This window comes from Onychostruthus taczanowskii, unplaced genomic scaffold (assembly GCF_017590055.1).
Source record: "Onychostruthus taczanowskii isolate IOZ18803 unplaced genomic scaffold, ASM1759005v1 scaffold53, whole genome shotgun sequence".
NCBI lineage: Eukaryota > Metazoa > Chordata > Aves > Passeriformes > Passeridae > Onychostruthus > Onychostruthus taczanowskii.
Genome location: NW_024502902.1, coordinates 5,416,367 through 5,436,586, shown reverse-complemented (window position 1 = coordinate 5,436,586; position 20,220 = coordinate 5,416,367). Strand labels below are relative to the sequence as shown.

General features: G+C 41.5%; 1 protein-coding gene across 1 annotated transcript; it reads left to right on the top strand.

Annotated features, from left to right (window-relative positions):
• Positions 1 to 2,246: 2,246 nt before the first annotated feature.
• On the top strand, positions 2,247 to 18,236 carry PWP1 (PWP1 homolog, endonuclein). Its single transcript, XM_041416710.1, has 15 exons — positions 2,247 to 2,343; positions 2,423 to 2,481; positions 4,546 to 4,703; positions 5,130 to 5,215; positions 6,707 to 6,803; positions 8,322 to 8,432; positions 9,191 to 9,321; positions 9,890 to 9,960; positions 12,081 to 12,177; positions 13,069 to 13,130; positions 14,864 to 14,975; positions 16,262 to 16,352; positions 16,720 to 16,841; positions 17,268 to 17,373; positions 18,103 to 18,236. The coding sequence occupies exons 1-15, from the start codon at positions 2,278 to 2,280 to the stop codon at positions 18,216 to 18,218; spliced, it is 1,485 nt and encodes a 494-aa protein (XP_041272644.1). The 5' UTR covers positions 2,247 to 2,277; the 3' UTR covers positions 18,219 to 18,236.
• Positions 18,237 to 20,220: the final 1,984 nt, after the last annotated feature.

Genomic DNA, 20,220 nt, shown 5'->3' with positions numbered 1-20,220 from the left:
AAAAGAATCTCAGCTCTCCTCATCAGAGGTTAAGATATGGGCCTAAGGGATTCAGGCGCTGCTGTGTCTGACCTCTGACTACGGCCAGGGGGGTGGAGCTGAATCCTTTCAGGAGATCATTTTTAGCAAAGACCCAAAGCCAGTCCAGAACAGGCTGTGTCATGAAAATGTCTGATGACAATTCTTTTTTTCCACAGGATCTGAGCTTTGCCCTCACACCCTTCCCGGGACAGCCATTTGAATCCTTGTCTGCTGTTGCACATACCTTTCTTCGTGGCCATTTTTTCCATCTAGCAATGATTCAGAGACTTCTGTCAGCTGTACAGCCTCGTTCCCAATTAGGATAGCTCATTGGGCTCATCCCATAATTCCTCCAATGATGGCAGAATTCCATCCAAATCAAGAAATTAACATCTGCTTTATTCACTAATCTTCCCATCTCCACGGCTGAGCCATCTTTGGACACTGGATACCAAGAAGACCATTTTTTATTGGTGTGTAATGTCCCGTAAGTCATCCTGGGGGATTCCTTGCTGTGGCTCTTCTGGGCTGCAGTAGATTTTGGTTCCATGTGCTGGGAGCTTCCTGCCTGGGGCACCACTCTATCAGCCACATTTCTGTGACTGCCAAGGCACCGTGGAACACTAATACCTTTAATAGAATAGTTTTAGTTTTGAAAAAAAAAAACAGTTGCACATCTCCAGAAAGTGTATGACACAGAAAGGTATTGGAATCACCCAGCATTTATGGACTGGGTCTCAGAAGAAAAATCATTACTATTAACTGCAGCTCTCTAAGCTATAATATCCATTGTGCACAATTGCTTCCTATTTTCCTTTCCTTCCTTCCAGCTGTCTTTTCTTTGGTACTTCTGCTGTTGAGCCTTCCCACAGTGCACTGCTATCTTGTGATTATGTACACGGTGGGACAGAAGGTAGAGCTTGTGTGCCCCCTCCGAGTACGGCTTCAGTAAAAACAAGTCTGGTTCCACTTTGTTCTGCAAACCTCCACACTGTAAATGTATACATCTGAAAAAAAACCCAAATATCCAGGAACCACAGCCACTGGAATGTAACCTGCCTTTCTTCCTCTTGGCTGCCTAACACTCCCCTCTGCCTGTCCTTTGAGAATAGCAGCCACTTTTACAAAACTTCCCCTGGAATCTGGAGGCAGACTGAGGGTCAAGCTGTGGCCGATTAATGCACACGAGGACAAGAAGGATTTCTTGACCACTGTTAAGAGAAGATGGCCAGCAAAGTCAAAACAGCCCAGCAAAAAGCAAGCATGCCAAGCAGGATTACAGGTAGGACTAGCATGTCCATGTCACATTTTACTACAAGGAAAAGCTAGAAGGATCCAACTTCTGCCTTGGTATGTTTATGTCTACATTAAGACAAAACACAGCATATCGGTGAAATGAAGGGGAAAGTGCAGAGGTAGTAATATTTTGTAGATTTTTATTTCTCTCTCACGCCAGAACCACAGAAGAATCAGGATAAAAAATAATGAAAATGCCACAATGGTGTTGTGGATGGAATAAGGAGGCCATTTCATCTGCCCAGCTGCAGTTCTGTTACTGAGTTGAGAAACACTCCTTCTCCTTCCTCAGCTTCCCATCCCTGTACTTTGCACTGAATTAAGATTCCAGTGATGGGAACAGCAGTGATTTCTGCATGTTAGTAAGAGAGTACCTCCCTGTACGTCCCAGCTGGCATTTAATCCATTTCCTCTGACTTCCTGAGTTAGCTCGTGTAGGAGGGCAGCAAGCAGCCGCTCCTGTGGAGCCGCCGGACCCTCACAACTCCCTGCACCTCCCTGTCGCCATTGTCTCCATGCGCTGGTTCCTTTTCCTTGGATAAAATGTGGGCACCGGTATCTTTTTGATATCGGCCTTTCTAAGCTTCTCATTTCGGTGGATTGCAGCCGGGATGTCTCAGTGGCAGGGCATTGAGGGAGGGCCGTGTGGGGAGTGGAGCGCTTGAAGGTTAGATTCGGTGATCTCGGAGGGTTTATTCCAACTTAATTGATCCCGGGATTCTGCACAAGCCCCGGACACAGGGAAGGCGCAGCGCCCGCGTCCCCGTGAGGGGGCAGCGCCCGAGCCCGAGCCCCGCCCCTTCAGGGCCCGCCCATCTCTCGGAGCCGCTCCACCACCCCGGCGCGCGGGATGACGTCACTGAGCAGTCCCCGCCCCCTCCCCTGTCCTCGCCGTCGCGGGACGGCCGCCGCTCTCGTGACGTCACTGTGGCGCGCCGGGCCGCGTGCGGCGGTGGCGCCATGAGCTGCCCCGTGCCGTGCGCCGCCTGGGTGTGGCGCGGCGTGGCCAAGGAGAGCCCCGACAAGGTGGGGCCGGGACTGGGGTCGCCTGAGGGAGCCCCGCCCGCCCCCGCCGCCGCCCTCACCCCTCTGTGTCCGCCCGCAGGTGCAGCTCAGCGAGGAGGAGCTGAAGGGTCTGATCGAGGAGGCGCAGGACAGGCTGGGGTGAGCCGGCACTGCCGGGCTCTGCTCGGCCCTCAGACAGCCGGGGAGGGGAGGGGGCGGCCCGGGGGCTGCAGGAGGAGCGGCAGCGAGGAGCGGGACCGGCAGCGCGGATTCCTGCGGGGACACCGTGCCGAGGCAGCCTGGCGTCCGGGAGCGCCGGCGGAGGCACGGCGGCTGCGTTCCCTGGGGTTCCTCTGCTGTCACTGCGGGCAGGGAGGGACCCTGCCGGGCCTGGCGCTCGCTGGAGCTCCTGTTCCCGCCTACAGTGAGAATCAAGGCGCTGGGTTTGTAACCGTGGCTGCTTTGGACGTGCGGCAAACCGAGATGGGAGTCCCGAACTGACCGGGAACAAGGAGCCGAGGGTGGGACAGGACAGTCTAGCTGCGGAGGGCACGGTGGAGATCAGGGTGTTCAAACTTCGGTAAAAAAGGCAAAACCACTCGGGGGTGTGTTCCTGGTTCACAGTGAAACGGGAGGCATCACAACTCCCCTCAGCACTGAGAGCCCTGAGTTACGCAGTTAAGTTTTGTCGCTCTGCTTTTAAGAAAAATGTATTTGCAAAACTAATACAAGAAGTGACGTATTTAGGAAACACAATAGAGCACAAGAAAGAAATCTCTCTCTTTTGTCTAGAAGGAATGGGAGACTGAGGTCTTATTTCATTTTCTGGCCATTTTCTGTTAGATCTGTTCATAAATTTAAGCTTTGAGTATTTCAGCTGTGTAGGGTGTGTGGTTGTGCCACAGTTGTGTGGTTCAACAGATGCAACAGGTAGCAGAAAAAGTTTTTATAGTTGGATGAATATTATCCACTCTTTCTGTTTCTGTTGGATGTAGCAGAGTGTATCATCCCAAGATGTATTTTATTCTGTTTTTTCTAGTCTTGGTTATTTAACGGTTCCAAAATAATCTTAAACATTTGGAAGGTTCTCATGTCATGTTAATTTCTCAAATGATTAATGTTTCTGTTTTCTGGGGAGTTATTTGTTTCCCCTTTCTGTGTGTAAACTTTTGGTTTTCTTTCTCTTGCAAGTTCAACAAAAGCATGGAAGGATTTGAGGTGCTTTTTTATATGCATTCTATAAAACTTCAGGATGGAAGTATGAAGACCATCTGAAACAGCTGATCTAGTTATAATTTGTTGTATTTTGCAGAATTTGTTGCAAGAGCTCACTTTTTTCTCTGTGCAAAGATCACAAATCAAACTCGGATTTAGTTATTTTATTTAATTGCCTTGTTACTCATCTCTAGTTATGTTGCTAAAGTGAAGTGTTTATTTTGCTGAACAAATTAGGAAAATTAGGTTTCTGGTATTTAATTTAGAAGCTGTATCTGAGAACCACCTTGGCTCATTGTTGCTTGGGAATTTTGTGTGCAAGACCGAAATAAGGTGTGTTGAGTAGGGTTTCTTTGGAGCATCCCTTGGGACATCTTGGCTGTTTGTTATCTTCTCAGTCTGTGTTTAATGTGTATTTCCTTCTCCTGAATTCCTTGCATGCAGAATTGATGCCACAAAGTTTTGAATTTTCTAGATGTTGTATGGTTTACCCCATAAGAAGAATCATTCCGCAGTGTAACCTTACGTAATGAATTCCATGTTGTTTTTACTTTGCTTATGTATGGGAAGTATGAGGAAATGAGGTCTTGGAAAGCTTGAGGAAATGTGGGGATTCTCAAACATGACCATGCCTCTGAGTGGGGAAGAGAAAGGAAGGAATGACATGGACTCATGTGAATGCACAGAAGTGAGGTTGAGAGCACTGTGTCCACAAAAAACATGGGAATAGAAAGGGACTTGCACACACAATTTACCTTGTTGAGGAAAATTTATGCCACGTTTTGTCATGAAAACTTTCAAGGAAAAACTTTTACTGAAAACCTGAGAATTATAGATGCTTTGTACTGTAGGAAGGGCTCTTGAAGGAGTGAATGGATTTCAAAATCATTGGCATAAAGACTTGAAAGCCATGCAAGCAGCTGGGGCTGTGTGCCGAGATCTCTCCAGCAGCCCCCTGGGAGTGTGTCTGCCCTCTGCCAGTTCCTCAGGGCTGTGGTCTTTCCACAGGGATGGTGCTGGTGGCAGTGATGAAGGCCAGACAGCAGGTGACACGAATGCACCCGTGCCTGGCAGCAGCACTAAGTCTTCCCAAAACAACGAAGAGCTGTCTGATCATGAACTGGATGAATATGATTTGGACAATTATGATGCAGAGGAATACACGGGTAAGAAGAATTTGTGTGTCAGATGTGCAGTGTAAGTGAAGAACCTTTCCTCTTCTTGTTTCAATATCCTAAGGCTACACTGTGTTAAGTTTCAGAAGCTGGAAATTCACAGTTGTAATGATTTGCCTGTCCCATCATGGGAAGTCACGTAGTGAGGGAAACAGTTCAGCGTGCCCCTCGCTGACACTAAAACCGAGAGCATGTTGGAAAGGTCACTCTGGCTGCTCTGTTGCTGGAGCAGAGCAGCAGAAGTCCCTGAAAGCACTAAGAAGTTTATCTTACCAAGGTACTTATGTTTGGAACTTGGAAGTTCATGTAGCCCACTCCCAATATTTTGCTGTATAGGTAATACAGGTATTGGTACAGGAGTTTCTAGCTTTGCCTGTTACAGACATTTATAAAAAGTGTTCTGAAATTCCCGTCTAGGTGATTTAAAACTTGGAGACTCTTTGGCTACTCTGGCAGTATATGGGAGCAATGAAAATGATCCTTACATCACTCTAAAAACCACTGTGAGTACTTAAAAATGTTAAATATCTTAAACTGCACAGACTTTAAAATCAGTTAAATTTTCCACTCTGCCTCGGGGTGTGTAAATACTTGCCGTCCTTTTTCAAAGGTGTGCCAGAGTTTTGATTGGATGGTGCTCTTTTATTTTAAGGTTGCTTTGTGCAGTCTCTTCTTTCTGTGCCTTTTGCATTTAAGTAGGGGGTTAAGGTGAACTGGCTCTTTACTTAAACCTTGCACTTCTGTACATGGAGTGGTTTTTCGCCTGCCTAGTAGGACACAGAAAACACTTGAAGAAATAACAAGTCTCAGGCAGCTAGTGGCCAAAATTAGAAAATTTCACAGATTACAAGACTCTTGCACCTTCTGCCAGTTTGTGTAAGAAATCAGGCTGAGGTGGACTCTAGACTCAGGCAGTGTGTCTAATATATCAATGTTCTGTGTAAATATGTGTGTGTGTCTCTAAATAGTACAGTGTCATTGGCTGCTTCTGCCTGTATTAGTTTCCACTGCCAGATGGGGAACATCTTTGCAGAAGCTGGGTTTGTAGACATATAGAAAATGAACACCTTTTTCTCAAGCTCTTCTTCCTATGCTCAAGTCCTTTGCCCAGATTCTGAAAGTTCTTCAATGTGCATTTTCTGTTGTCATTTGATACTTACTACTAGAACTGTTGAAGACTACGTATTGTGTAACCTTAACTGAATTCAAAGAATTGCAGGACTTGATAGAATTCAAATATTGAAGTATGCTTGAAGTGAATAAAAAAAACCCCAAACTTAAAAACTTGCAATGAGAAGTCCACAAAGTCTTGTATGTGTTGAAGATGGGAAGGATGCTACTCTGTGTAAGATTATTGACTTCTGTACAGTTCTTCATTTTTCACAACAAAAATTCCCAAGTTCCTTCCATTCCTCAGTAACAATGAAAATCAGATCAGAGGTTGCATCTGTTCTGGCACAGCTGAATGCCTGGTAGTGCTGTAGGCAGTACTTCTTGGGAAATATTTTCCAGAAAGTAGGCAGTGGAAGTATTTCCTGGATGTAAGGAGCAGCTGCAGCATCATTACTGGGAAAAATGCTGTTATATAAGTGGTCAAGGCACAGGGAAATCACCTTTGTTTGTGGACTCCTACTGATTTTCTTTCCCACAGTCAGCTGCATCAGGATAGCCTTGAAATATGTATGAATTGATAATTGTTAATATATATTGTTTAATTATAGTTGATAATTAAACACCTCTACACACCCACCTAGGTTCACATGAAAGTCCTTCAATCTAATTTAATGACTGTTCACTCTCCCAGGAATTGGGTCTGGTTCTTGCTTTTCTCTGTTTAGCCCATAACATGGTTTTAGGTTTGGTGGGCATTAGGGTGATTTTGAGTATTTTCAGCTGTGGTTCAAAATTACTGATCCCAGCTTTTGAACACATGTAGTTTCATGCTTTTGTGTGCTTTGCTCAATACCCCTTGTCTTCTCCTTTTTAATGTTTAGGAGCAATATGAACAGGAGGACTTTTTGATTAAACCCAGTGACAATCTTGTCCTTTGTGGCAGAGTTGATAAAGACTGCTGTAGTTTGGAGGTCCATGGTGAGTAAAATAGGGTTTGTTCTTTACAGTGAACATAGGAAATGTCTTGCCTAGCATGGGCCATGTGGCTCTGTTGAAAAGGGAGTGGGTTGGTTTTGAGAAGGATTTTTCTCCCCTTCTACCTTATGTTTTGTCCTTTTCCATGTTATGGTGCTTTAGCTACTTTTCAGGACTAGAGCATTTCCTGTGTAGTTATTGTTATTTAAAGGTCAGCTTGCTTCCTTCAGGCTGTATAGCAATTCATTTCCTTATTTCATTTCTTAAAACATTTAGGAAATACTATGGCATTTTTATTCTCTGAACATGTGCTCTTCGTTCCAGTCTTACTTTCCATATCCTACAAGCATCCTCTAATGGTTTGCTGGTTGTTTGGGTTTGTTTTTTTTGTTTGGTTTTTTTTTTGTTTTGTTTTGTTTTTGGTTTTTTAGCTTTCTCCTTGCTTCTTTAAGTGGGCTTTCCACAGCTAGGATTACAAGAACCAGCACCTTTGTCATCATGGTTTAGAAGAGATAATCCTTAATAGTGCCTGAATACTGCTTGTTCTAGAAATAGGTTCACTTTTGCCGTGTAAAAGACTTTTCTGTTGCAGCCAATAAATACTACTGAATGTGCTGACATTATCATCTTTGCTTACTGTGCTTCTTTTTGGGAATGTTTCTTGCCACTTGTCCATGTTTCTGTAGGCAAAGTATTTCATTTTAAGCAACCAACGTGACCAAAATGTATGAAAGCATCTCTTCAGATACCAGCATGTGGCATTTTCTGTGTCTGGAGGTGTTCACAGGTTTTATTAACTAAGTTTATACCAAATATAAACTTACAGAACAATAAGAAAGGCTTCTACATTTTCTAAAATTGGGTTACCTTGTCTTAGTTGACTACTAAGATAACTTAGTTACCTGGAGACTTCAGTGACATCTGTCACATGCACTGTGATTTTGTGTGATAGGATGTTATTAAAATGATTAATGGGTTTTCTCTGCTGTCCAATTGTTAAGTTATTTTATTATAAGGAGAAAAATAGCTGGCTACAGAGAATTTGTGTTTAGTAAATGGCTACTTTACCAAAAGTTTTCCTGTTACATTCTGCTAAAGATAACTCCTGACTCTTCACCTTCCTCTGGTTTATCTTTTTACCTTCATTTCCCTTTCAGCTTCATCTGGATTAATATTTTTTAATTGCTAATCCTGTAAAATGAATGTATCCTGATGTAGAAAGTGCTGGATATGGAGCACATATTATGAAGAGATCTTACAAACAAAGTAAAAGTATTGAACCTCGACTGAACTTGTCACACCTTTATCTAAAGTACACAGAAGAATGTTCATTTTGTGTAATTCTGTGAGGTACAACATTTGTAGAGGGCCTGGCCTCTCCAGTAAAACTCTGAATTTTCCTTCTAAATCTCCTTGAGAATTTAATTTTTTTCCACAACTGCCTTTTGTAGAAGTAACCTGCTGCTAGTTGTTTGCTTTCCCTCTTCACTGATGTCTTGCATAACTTTAATTATTTTTCAGTTTATAATCATGAAGAGGACTCATTTTACGTCCATCATGACATTATCTTGCCTGCTTACCCTCTGAGTCTGGAGTGGTTGAATTTTGATCCTAGTCCAGATGAATCAACAGGTAAATTACAAAGGATACTGTCAGTATCCAATTAAAAGATTTTTGCGTGAAAAGTGTGTAAGTGTAATGTTGGCACTAAGTGATTTCTTCCTGCAGTACAAAGAAATAAAATCAATGTTAATATCAAGATAATACTGACTTGAGATAACCAAGATGTGAATATCAGGTGTTTTTGCTTGGTGATGCAGTCATCTCAGTGATGCTGCTGTAACAAATGCTTTTACTAAAATACCAATTTTATTGCAAACAATTAAGTTATTGTCAGCAGACCAGAGTAATCTCTAAAATCTGCTTTATTTTCTGTTTGCAAATGAAAGGTTGCTTCTGTTCAATTTCTTTATGTCCAGTGCAGTTAATTAAATGTAAACCACAGCAAAATTTATCAGTATTTTATATGTTTATGTATTTAGTAACATTTTCCTGTGTTTCTCAGATTTTTTCTTCCATAGTACAGGGGATGTGTTTAGTTTTGGTTGGGTTTTTTTTCTTTCAAAAACAAACAAAGCATGCAATTTTATACAGCTTGTTTGAACAGTTACTGAAGGGGAAGGAGAGCAAGTAAATTTTTTTCTGGCAACATCTGTCAGCTGATATTTTTAAATAGCTCCTTGCCAGTTATAAACATAAATAAATATGTTCAAATAGAAGATTGTGGCACATAAGTTTTACTTAACCAAAGAAATAAGGAACAGCTGGATTGCCAAATACGCTGTTTCATAACTAAATAAATATGGTTGCATTTGGTTTTTTGTTTGTAGGAAATTATGTTGCAGTGGGTAACATGACCCCAGTCATTGACATTTGGGACCTTGATGTAGTAGAATCCTTGGAACCAGTCTTTTCTCTTGGAGGCAAGAAAGAGAAAAAGAAGAAAAAGAAAGGAAAGAAAGTAAGTGTTGCAAAAAGGTTTACCTGGTTGGATGGAGGAAATTTATTGCAGAGATAATGCCTTCTTTTTTCCCCCCTACAATATTTGAAATGCTAATTGTTCTCTGAATAACTGAAGCCTGGAATTAAGAGCAGTACAGGAGTGGGGTGGTGTCCCAGTAAACTTTGACTCTTAACTATTTAAAATTGGAAGTTGCAGGAACTGGCAGTTGCAAGGACCCAAAGCTCAGTTAATTGGGAGGAGAGAGAGGAAACTGCCAGGAGAGTTTAGAAAGAAGCTGAAGAAGTTGCACATTAGCTGGAAATAATGAGATTTCTTTGACTAGCCTGAAGGGAATAACCAGTTCTGTAAACCCAGCAGCTGGAGCAATCTGCGATCTGGGGTAGGAGGCAGGGTGCAGGTGCTGCAGAGATGATTCTCTCAAAAGCTGTGTTGCAGCAGTGAGAGTAATTTAATATGAAGTTGTTTGTGAAGGCTTTAGGGAATTTATACTAATGTGGAGTAATGCTTGATTTGCACTGAAGCTGTAATTTTCAAAAGTCTGTTTATGTCATGTGTGTGTACACAGAGTCTATCTTCAGAAGGGACTGAAGGACATATGGATGCTGTGCTTGATCTTTCATGGAATAAACAAAGCAGGTAAAAGAATACTTGAATAACAATGGATGTTAGAAAATTGCAGTCTTAATTAGGCATACAGTTTTCACACAAAATCCAAAAACTTGAAAGCACTGCTGAAATTAATGCATTCTTAAAAATACACTCCTTTTTGTACTTTTTTCAACTAGAATTCTTGATTTTTTTTTTTTTTTTTTAATACTTATATATTGCTGCAGGTCATTTTTGATTTGCAGGTTGTCCAGATGAGGGCAGGGCAAAGGTGTGTGTGAACCATTTGATAAATTGTCTACATTTCACTTGTTCAAACTGGAGAAGCAGAAGGGCTGCCCTGAGCTATGCTGGTCTGCCAGTGCCCTAAACAACCATTTCAACAGAGACAAGTAAATTTATAGAAGAGAGTCCTTGCTATTCTGTTTTAGGTTTTTTTTTTTTTTTCCTTCTGGCTTTTGCCCCAGAACTGTGAACAGGAAAGAGAGTGTAAAAGTCCTAACAGCTCAGTTACAGAAATGCCTCTGGCCTCTAGGCAGAGAGAATTCCCTGTTGCCTGAATTAACTAGAAATGAAGTGCTGCTGTAGCAGCAACACAAAGCTGGCGCGTCTTGGGGCAGAGGCCAAGGACCGTGTGCTGACTGAAGTAAAGATGCTGCTGGTTTTTTATCACTCAGGTTGTTGTTAACAGTTCATCTGTCAGAGGATCCTCAGCAGGGGTCTTGAAACTGCTTCAGTCAGACACAGGCTGATTTTTTTTTTAATTTTTGGTGCTGTCATAAATGCCTCTGCCTTTGAACATGCACACAGACAGCTCTGAATATTCTGATGAGCAGGTGTGAGCCTTCACTTGTACTGCTTTCTTTTCTAGATACTGATGAAGAAAACACCCACACAGACCTCAGTAAATGTATATAAATTGCACTCTTAATTTACAGTGTTCTTAAATTAGACACATATGCACAGAGTGTGACAGTGATCAGTCCATCACTCTTACAAAAGAGGAACTTTGGTGTACCTAGGAATAGTCTGGTGATAATACAGACAAGGATGAAAAAAAATTCAGTAGTTAAGTTTGAAATGCATAATTCTGTAACATGCTGAGTTACAAATTCATTGATACTGGTAGGTCTTTCAGAAAATAAAACCAGCCCTGAAGTGGGCAGCTTATGGACAAAACAAGGAACTCCTTGAAGCAGCTTGTATATAAAATGTTTTATTGTTGTTTCTTTCTTTTAAGCAAGGCATATTGTGACAACTGTCCACAAATAACTTTCTGCCTGTAGGTCATAGTGGTGTTACTGTAAAATGTTCTTACAGCCTTCACTATGCATTTTCTTAACTTTCCTTTGTAACGTTGCTTGGGAAAACAGCATTTCCAGGAGAATGTTAACTTTTTCAGTCAGAAACACTTGGTTAATATAAAAAGCAGAGGGGGAACAGTTTCAATCAGAAACAACATGTTGAGGTGATAAGTCTGATTTTAAGAGCAATGAAGCAGTTACAGGAAACGTGTGTGTTTGACAGGCATTTGGGGATGTTTTGATTTGTTTTTTCTGATAAAACTTTTAAGCTGTTTTTATTGCTCTTGACACAGTTGGTCAAATTGAAGTTGAAATGTGGGGTCTGTAAACTAACTGAAATTTTAGTAGTTATATTCAGCAGTCTGCAAAGGATATAGTGTTGTGTCTTCAGTAGGAATATAAACAGATACTAGAGAGCAAAATATTTCACAAACAGGTGTGTCGGGTTCTCGGCTGCATGCATATGCAAACAGAACAAAGCATAGGTAATGTTTAAAAATGCTATTCAGTGTCAAAGGAAAGAATGGGCTTCAAAGCCTTTATTACTTTGTTTTGTTTGAAAAATCTTTGAGTAAATGGTCTTGTAAGTAATGCCAGGGGAAATAGAAGCACAGTTGTCATTGTTGTAAGTGTTCTATAATGTAATGTAATATAGTCTGTTTATAATCTTTACTTAAAACTTATAATTGCCTTCAGGGAGTTATCCCTCAGGCTTGAGAGGAATCATCTGTAGACCACAGTGTACTTGTTATCAGCGTTGGGCTCTGTGTGTATTTTGGATTTTTGACCATTATTTGTTTGTATCTGTAGAAAGAGTTTTAAAACTAATTTTTGATCCATTATCAGGAATGTTTTAGCAAGTGCCTCTGCTGACAACACAGTGATTTTGTGGGACATGGCTGTGGGTAAGCCAGCAGCCAGCCTGACACTACATACAGACAAGGTATGGAATAATTGCTGTGTTTCTTCCACTGTAGAATACAGAGAAAAATGTAACTGCAGTTTTTCATTTGCTGCTTGGTAGTGAACCCTCAGAACAACAATGCTCTATCACCTCTGCAGAATTGTTTTAATTTATGAATTAGTTGCTTTTGCAAACAGCACTGTATTTGCTTTTTAAAATGTTATTTAACTTTTCTTTGAGCAGGTTAAAAAAGCTTTGTAAGTTTCTAAAATATCTTTTGTGTATTGGCCCTAATGGTGGCAAATATAATAGTGCTAGTATAAGCTACAAAAATAGATGTCTGAACATAGGTCAAACTGTAACTCTCTTAAGGGAACAATGAGTGTCAGTTACAGTTTGTTGTAGGTGAAAAGGTTTGAAATAAATGATACTAAAATACCATAGTGATGGGTACTTCAGAAATGAATTAATCTCATAGTAATTAAAATGTAAAAGCTAGTTATTCATAGCTGTAACCTTATTTTGCTGCTAACAAAGTCACTGCCCTTGACAAACTCCTGATTTTCATTTTTTGTTAACATCTGCTTTTTTTCCCCAAACTGGAAGCAGATATTCTTTTACCTCCAGCTTTCCAGCTTTTTTTTTCTTTTTCTTTTTTTTTTTTTTTTTTTTTATGAATATCTAGGGCAGAAAGGGGGCATGGGGTTCTGTTCAGTCAAATTATGTTGGAAAGTATCTTGTTTTCACCAGGGGGGTGTTTGAAATTATGCACATCTCTTGCACTGATTTTGAGCAATCTGAGTAACATCAAGCTTAATGGGAGGCTTTCTGGGGAGGCCTGTCTGCTGACTTGGGGTTGGGATGGTTGTGCTTTGTTCCAAGAAAGCTCCTGTATTTGTGCGTTACATAAAATCTTCCATTATTATCTAGGTCCAGACGTTGCAGTTTCATCCGTTTGAAACTCAGACCCTCGTTTCTGGATCATTTGATAAGTATGTCAGGGTCGTGTTTTCACGTGTTGCACCTGGGGAGGGTATTCATATTCAATTAAGCCTTGTGTTTGCTTTCATTTTTTTTGTAACTGCCAATTTGAGTAATGCTGTTACTTTTTTCCAGCAAGGAAGCCAGGTTTGCATATGGCCAGGATGTAGTTTTCCTTACCTCTTTTTCAGGGGTAGCAAATGCTTTAACCATCTGGACTGACATTTTCTGTGCCAGGTGTCTGCCTGCTCCAAACCAAATTTATTTCTTAATTTGGCCTTAAGGCATTTTCTTCATTGGGAACATGTCACTGTTTATTCCTGTGAAAATTTGCCCAGATTTTGCCAGCCAGTAAGGCCAGGGTGGAGGCAGGAGGGACTTGAAAATCCCAGTTCTCTCCCTCCAGCCTCTGTAGGCACAGCCAAAGAGTAATGGGCTGTCTCCTGTGATTGCAGCCTGGGGATGCTGGGGAATGGTTTGTGTCTGCACACTTGGACTACTCTGTGACTGCCAGTTCTTCTACGTCCTGCCAGCCAAAAAACTCCCTCTCCGTTCTCCCATCTCAATGCAGTAACTTTCAAATTTTGTTCTATCACCATGATTTTCTTACACTGATTTTTTTATTCTGCTTTTAGACTTTGCCCTTATGTTAAAATAATTTATAGACTTGCCAATCTTTAGCCAAGCCTTTAAGTTCTCTGGCTTCTGTTTTGTTCTTACTGCATCTGCTGAAGAATTGGAGGAGGACCTTTTGCTGTTGTTAGGAAGCTGCTTCTGTCTTTTCTCTTCCTCTCAACTTCCTTTGATAAAAGGAAGCATTAAGTCCAAGCAGTGATCCGCTGCTGATCCCTTTTTAGCTATCCCTTTGGTACTATGGTAGCTTCTAAACCACTGTGTTATCCATAAATTAACAGAGTGCCCTTGTGGATTTTTCCTGCAAAGCCTTGCAGGACCACAGGCAATTCAGTGAGCACTGGGAGATGCCTTCATAACCTGGAAATCAGACTTAAAGAAAATGTTGTGTAAAGTGCCTGGTAAAAGACCTGGGAAACCTACATCACACTGCTTTAATTATATGATAGAATGGGAGTGGGTTACACTGAGGGTGTTGACAGTGGTGAGGTGATGCTGGACTGGCATGACCACTCCTCCCTTGCATTTGCACCCAGGAGCTTTTTGAGTTGGGACAGATTCTGCAGCCACTCAGCTGAGCACGTGCCTGTAAAGAATCCCAGAGGACCCACTGACTGCCATCCACTCTTTCTCCTTTGTGGAGTAGTGTTTCTCTATTTGTTAAGAGTGTTGGTTTTTTAGAAATTACTTTTTTATTAAGCATATCTGAAAATGTATGCATATATATGACAGAATGATTTCCTAATTAATGCATCATTACTTGACTTTACTGAAGTCTGTTCATAATTAAGTGATATATTTGCATAATTATGGTCTACTATGTGATAAGTATCTTATGTATTGAGTAAATTCAAGCTCTGCTTAGTTTCAGTAGAGGGGCTGTTGGTAACCCAAGATGAAACTTTGAAGCACATGGAAAAATCTTGTGCTTATCTGCAAGATTTTAATCTCTTACTGAATTAGAAGACTAAGTTGTGACGTTTTTTCCATTTAATTATAGTTTACATGGAGCTTCTCTAGATGTCAGTGAGAAAGCAGACTATGTAATGAAGCGTTCTGCCCTGACTTTTTTTTTTTTTTACATTTTATTTCCTGTCCCTTTGTCCCCTAGATCAGCAGTGCTGTACGACTGCAGAAACCCCCAGGACAGCCATCGAGTGTGGCGGTTTAGTGGTCAGGTTGAGAGAGTAATTTGGAATCATTTCTCACCTTGCCATTTCTTGGTGAGTATGTGCTTTTCTGTTGTGGTTTTAACCTGTCATTTAACCTGTGTTAACCTATTTAGTGTTCATAATGTTTCTGAATCAGAATGGAGCCGATGGACATTTGGGTGGTTTGTGCTGCTTATTATAATAATGCGGTCTGGGGGAGGATGTTTTCAGGTAGTTTTTTCAGTAAGTATCTCTAGACCAGCTACTTACTTGGTATCTTCACTGTGACAGTAGAAAAGCTGTTGATGCTGGTGCTTTTTCACTCTGGAGGTGACAGCCTTGTTCACGTCCTTGCAGTGTTCAGTGGCTGGGATATATTTTCCTTTGCAGAGTTTCTGTTGTGTTTCATGCAATGAAGGAACTGCAGCTGAGAAATAGCTAATTAGAACTAAGATCCTGAATATTAATTCAGTGTTTCAAGTCAGCGCTAGAGGGCACTGTCCTCTGGCTGCTATGGAGTGATCCACTCCTTTAGGTTGGAAAAGTCCTCTGAGATGGAGTTTAAATGTTAACCCAGCACTGCCAAGTCCACCACTAAACCATGTCCCTAAGTGCCTCATCGACGTGGCTTTTAAATACCTCCAGGGGTGGGGATTCCACCACTTCCCTGTCCAGCCTGTGCCAGAGCTTGACAACCCTTTCAGTAAAGACATTTTTGCTGATGTACAATCTAAACTACCCCTGGTGCAACTTGAGGCCATTTTCTGTTGTCCTATTGCTTATTACCTGGGAGACGAGACCTACAGCCTGTAATAAAACTTTGCAACAGAATTTAAAAACAAATCTTCCCTGTTATCTTAGTGGCTGTCTAGTTCTCTATTGCTTTGTGTATACAGCCAGTAGAAGTGGCTGCTCAGCTCTGTTGGTTTTATGATGTGGATCTCCCCTGGTGTAATCACACTTTGTTTTGCACAGGACTACTGTGCAGCCACTGATGGCCCCAAAAGCTTTGAACTGACAGTAAAGAGACTGAAGGCTCTGTATTTCATTGCCTGACCTGAGGATCAAACTTAGTGGGGCAACTCTCTTCAAAATACACTTTAAGAAGTTTGCATGGGATTAAGACTTCCATGTCATCAGTGCAACATAATTGAGGTTCATAGAATATCTGGGGTGCCAGCTGGGTGGAGCCTGACTTTGGGGTGCAGGCCTGGGAACAGTGTACCGTGTCCTAGGGAGAAGCAGTGTCTGCCTCAGATCAGAGGGGTTTACCAGAGGGTGGGTGTTATTTCACTGGGAATTTTTTCCCAGATGAGTGACTGTGGCTGTTTGTTCTTTCAATGCTGTGGTTTCTGTAGGCAAGCACAGACGATGGCTTTGTGTACTGTCTGGATGCTCGCGCTGAGAAGCCTCTGTTTACTCTGAAAGCTCACGATGGAGAGGTGTCAGGTAAATCGCCTTTGTGTCCTGTTTGTCCCAAGTGGGCAGGGCACATCTGGGAGATGCCTTTAATCCATAGCACTGAGGTTAGCACTTGTTAATCAAGTAAGTTGTGCATGCTAATCATGGTAGCTGGCATGTGAAACAAATCTCTGCTGAGGGGATTGGGAGACAAAACAGGCCTGCATGCTTCCCCTGGCTCTCACTACAGTGGCAGCATGGAACTTTCATTAATGTTCTGCTCCTTTGTTCTGGAATGGAGTTAGTGTAAGGAGAATACTGGGGTTGTTCTCATCTTCACTTCAAAATGTATCTTAATCTCTGTGAAATGGGGATTGCCCGGTGCTCTCACACTGCTCCACTCTTCATCTTCCAGGGCTACAACTAAGCAGTCAGATCAAAGGGTGCCTTGTGACATCATCTGCTGACAAATATGTGAAAATCTGGGATATCCTGGGAGACAGACCAAGTTTAGTCCATTCCAGGGATATGAAAATGGTATAGTAATATTTATGTATTGATTCTACTATGTCTGCTTATTCTTTTTCTGTCTAGTTTGAATCTTGTTCTACCTAAGGTCTCATAGGGAAAAAAATAGCAACATATTCTGGGTAAATCATTATCATCACAGTGCAGTATTCCACATGGAATTGGAAGCCTGCTTTAAAGCCTCAGAGTCCCAAATTCCAGATACAATGTTCTGAGTAGAATTACGGGTGCTCCAGCTTGCTTCTGCTACATTCAAGACAAAGATGGGATTAACTGTTTATAATTAGCAGCTCTTGACTTTCATTTTATGTCTTTACAAAAGAAGTTTCAGAAACTTAATTAAATGTGTTAAAACTTCCTTGGTGAAAGTATTTTCAGATGATAAATTCATTTTAAGATTTAAAAAAAAAATCTCTTTTTCTCCCACCCTGCCAGGGAGTTCTGTTCTGTGCAGCTTGCTGCCCTGACCTCCCGTTTGTCTTTGCCTTTGGAGGAGAGCGGGAAGGGCTGCGTGTTTGGGATATAAGCAAGATCTCTGCAGGTAATGTTCTCATTTCTTTGAATCTTGTGGTTCTCCCCTTGCTTGCAGGGTGTATTTGTCTTCAGTAATGTATTGTGACTCTGACAGAAAACCATAGGGGTTAGTATTTTTAAATACTCCCAAAACTGTATGTGTGATCACATTTTCAGCTTCAAAAAACATGGTTTTTTTCCTAAATTGGAGAACTGCTTGACACGATTTATGTTCTTGCAGCTAATGTGTAATACCTTATTTCTTGTAATTCCTGTGTTTTGGTTTTTTTTGTTGATAGTCTTGATGTGATTTGGTGTCATATTTTTTGAGTACTTACAGGAAGAAAAGTGAGGACTGGTTTTGATCACTTGTAGCTACCTGTAACTAAACAGCATGATTTTTTTGGAGAAGGCTTTTAAGAGCCTGTTGGGAACCAGAGACTAAAACCAGAAATAAATTATTTAAACTTAATGATGTAGTCTTCAAACCTCATCAGTTTTACAGTACTTAGGTACAGAATTATGTAAAGGAAACCTCTAGATGCTCTGGAGGAAAAATAATAGAACTTGTAATTGAAGTGTCATAGGCAGGCAATTTCCTGACCTTTATGTTCAACTCTGTACTTGGGGTAAGGGGAAGAGCTTTGAAACCACAGCAGGGTGGGATTTCCATTCTGTGCTGCTCACCAGGCTGTCCCTGCTGTACTCCTCTCTCCTCTGGGAGAATAACATGTAAGCAATTCCATTTGTGTTGCAGTGAATGAAGTTTTTGGAAACAGAGAGAGGCTCATCCTGGCTAGTGCAAACTCTGTGGCTTCTAGCTCCACAGCCAGCAGCAGCAGCAATGATTTGGAGACAGCAATGGAGTCATGATGGACCAAACATCAAAAAATAAAAGTAATTAATGGGACTACAACTAATGTGTATTCTGCAAATGCCCCTGTTCGGTGGAGTTCATGGAAACAACTCTGGTGTCTTGCAATCTGCAGGCTTCTTCATCTCAGCCAAAGAAAGGTGGTGGTGTGGTTAAGCTCTAAGCTCCTGCTCTATTACCAGCTGTGAAAGATGGAATTACTTGCCTGATTAATGATCCCTGAAACAGGGGCTACCATATGTAAAGCTGATACATAAAATGGAACAGTCACTAGAAAAGCATTCTGGGATCACAGAAGTTTGTTGAATACTGCAAAGAGATTTATCTTCTACCTTCTAGGGGCATAAGGAAAAATATTTCACACAACAGTTGTGTAATAAATAAACAATTATTGACTTAAATTACAAGTGTAAATAAATAATTTATCCTTAATTTGAGGCTAGGTTTACAGATTTTGAAAGATCTTCCAAGTAGCTTTTTAAATCTTAAGAGTACTTCTCAGGCAACAAGTTTGAGTCTTGAAGCATACTTGGAATGTATTTCTAACACTGATATCACCAGTATCAACCAGAAATAACCCAGCTCTATCCCACCAGGACTGGGGATTTCTTTTTCCAGGTTCCACAGCACCTGAAGTTTAGTAACACTGCACATAGTATTGGATTTTTCTTCACACTCCAGATGTATTGCAAGAGAATTTGAACTGAAATAAGGAGCTGCTACTCAAGGAGGATGAGAGGCTGTCAGGACACAAAGTGAGGGTTGGGATCCCAGCTGGTCACTGTTACTGGTGAAAAGCTCTCTATTATGGTCTTAACTCTGCTCAGGCATTTGTGCCTGACACCTGAAAGCACAGAGGAAAGTTTTAAGTATCAGTTTAACCACCAACTTAAGCCCCTTGTTTGCAGAATCAGGAAACCTAATCAAGGGATGTGACTCAAAGGATTTCCTTGCATTTCTAATGTAACACCCACCTGCTTTATATCAGGAACATAATTGTTGCTCTTACCTTCCACTGAGCACTTGCCCTCTGCACACACTGAAGGTGCCTTAGAGTGTTCCTGCTGCAAAACACCCTGGGTATTAAATCCACTGATGCAACTGTAGGATCATACCCACAGCTGCCAAGCTTATCCCACTGCTTTTCACCCTAACTCACTGCAGTTCATGCTGGTGAGGTAAAGCAGGCAAACTGTGTCCCTACAAACTGCAGATGGGGAAAAGGCAGATCTAATTTTTCTTCCTATCCCTTGAGGGCAACTGGCTGCTTTAAAGCTACTTCAGCTGTTTGTAGTCTGATGAAGGTGAAGGTGTTCAGCATGGCTCTGCAAGGAACCAAGAATACTCTGGATGTGTTGGGATTCCTGCCTCCATCCTGTTTCTGCCAAGCAGTAGAGAATGATGTGTGGACAACAAATGAACAATTGCTTTTGTGAAGCTTAAGAAAGTGTATGTACCAGAACCACTGCCGTTCAACTGCTCTCCACTGAAAACTTCTAAGTTTTTCAAAGCTTTAATTTTAAATAAATGCTTTGTGACAAGATCTTTGAGGGTAAGTGATTTCTCTTACCTCTGTCCCTAGCATTATAATTGGCACTGTGGGTCTCAAAGTTGCTTTTTGTTTCTGGAAGAAATTTCATTGCTTGAAGCAACACATATTTGCCTGGATTTACCAAGATCCCAGCACCTGTCTCTCTGGAGCTTTTTGGTCACATACTGATCTGAGATGAGCATTTTCAGGTTTTAAGAACCCTGGGAGCTTTCTAGGAACGGCAGCATAAAGGGAGAGGAACAGCTAAGCTTAGGCCACTTAGGGCCCAAAGCAGAGCCTCTTTTCCAAGGGAACCTCCCATTATCTTGTCAGAGAACAGAGCACACCCGAATCTTCTTTTGCAGCACAGCCAGAGGAGTGACACAGCAAATATTCTAGAGTTCTTTAGCTGCCCAGTTCATGGAAGTGCTCCTACACATACCATGTCCCAGGGAGAGGCAGATGATTAA

Excerpts from the sequence above, each read along its gene's own strand:
- PWP1 (XM_041416710.1), top strand. The coding sequence starts at position 2,278 with ATGAGCTGCCCCGTGCCGTGCGCCGCCTGGGTGTGGCGCGGCGTGGCC. Across the intron at positions 9,322-9,889 it reads AGAAAAAGAAAGGAAAGAAA|AGTCTATCTTCAGAAGGGAC; the intron begins GTAAGTGTTGCA and ends GTGTGTACACAG. Across the intron at positions 16,842-17,267 it reads ATTCCAGGGATATGAAAATG|GGAGTTCTGTTCTGTGCAGC; the intron begins GTATAGTAATAT and ends CCACCCTGCCAG.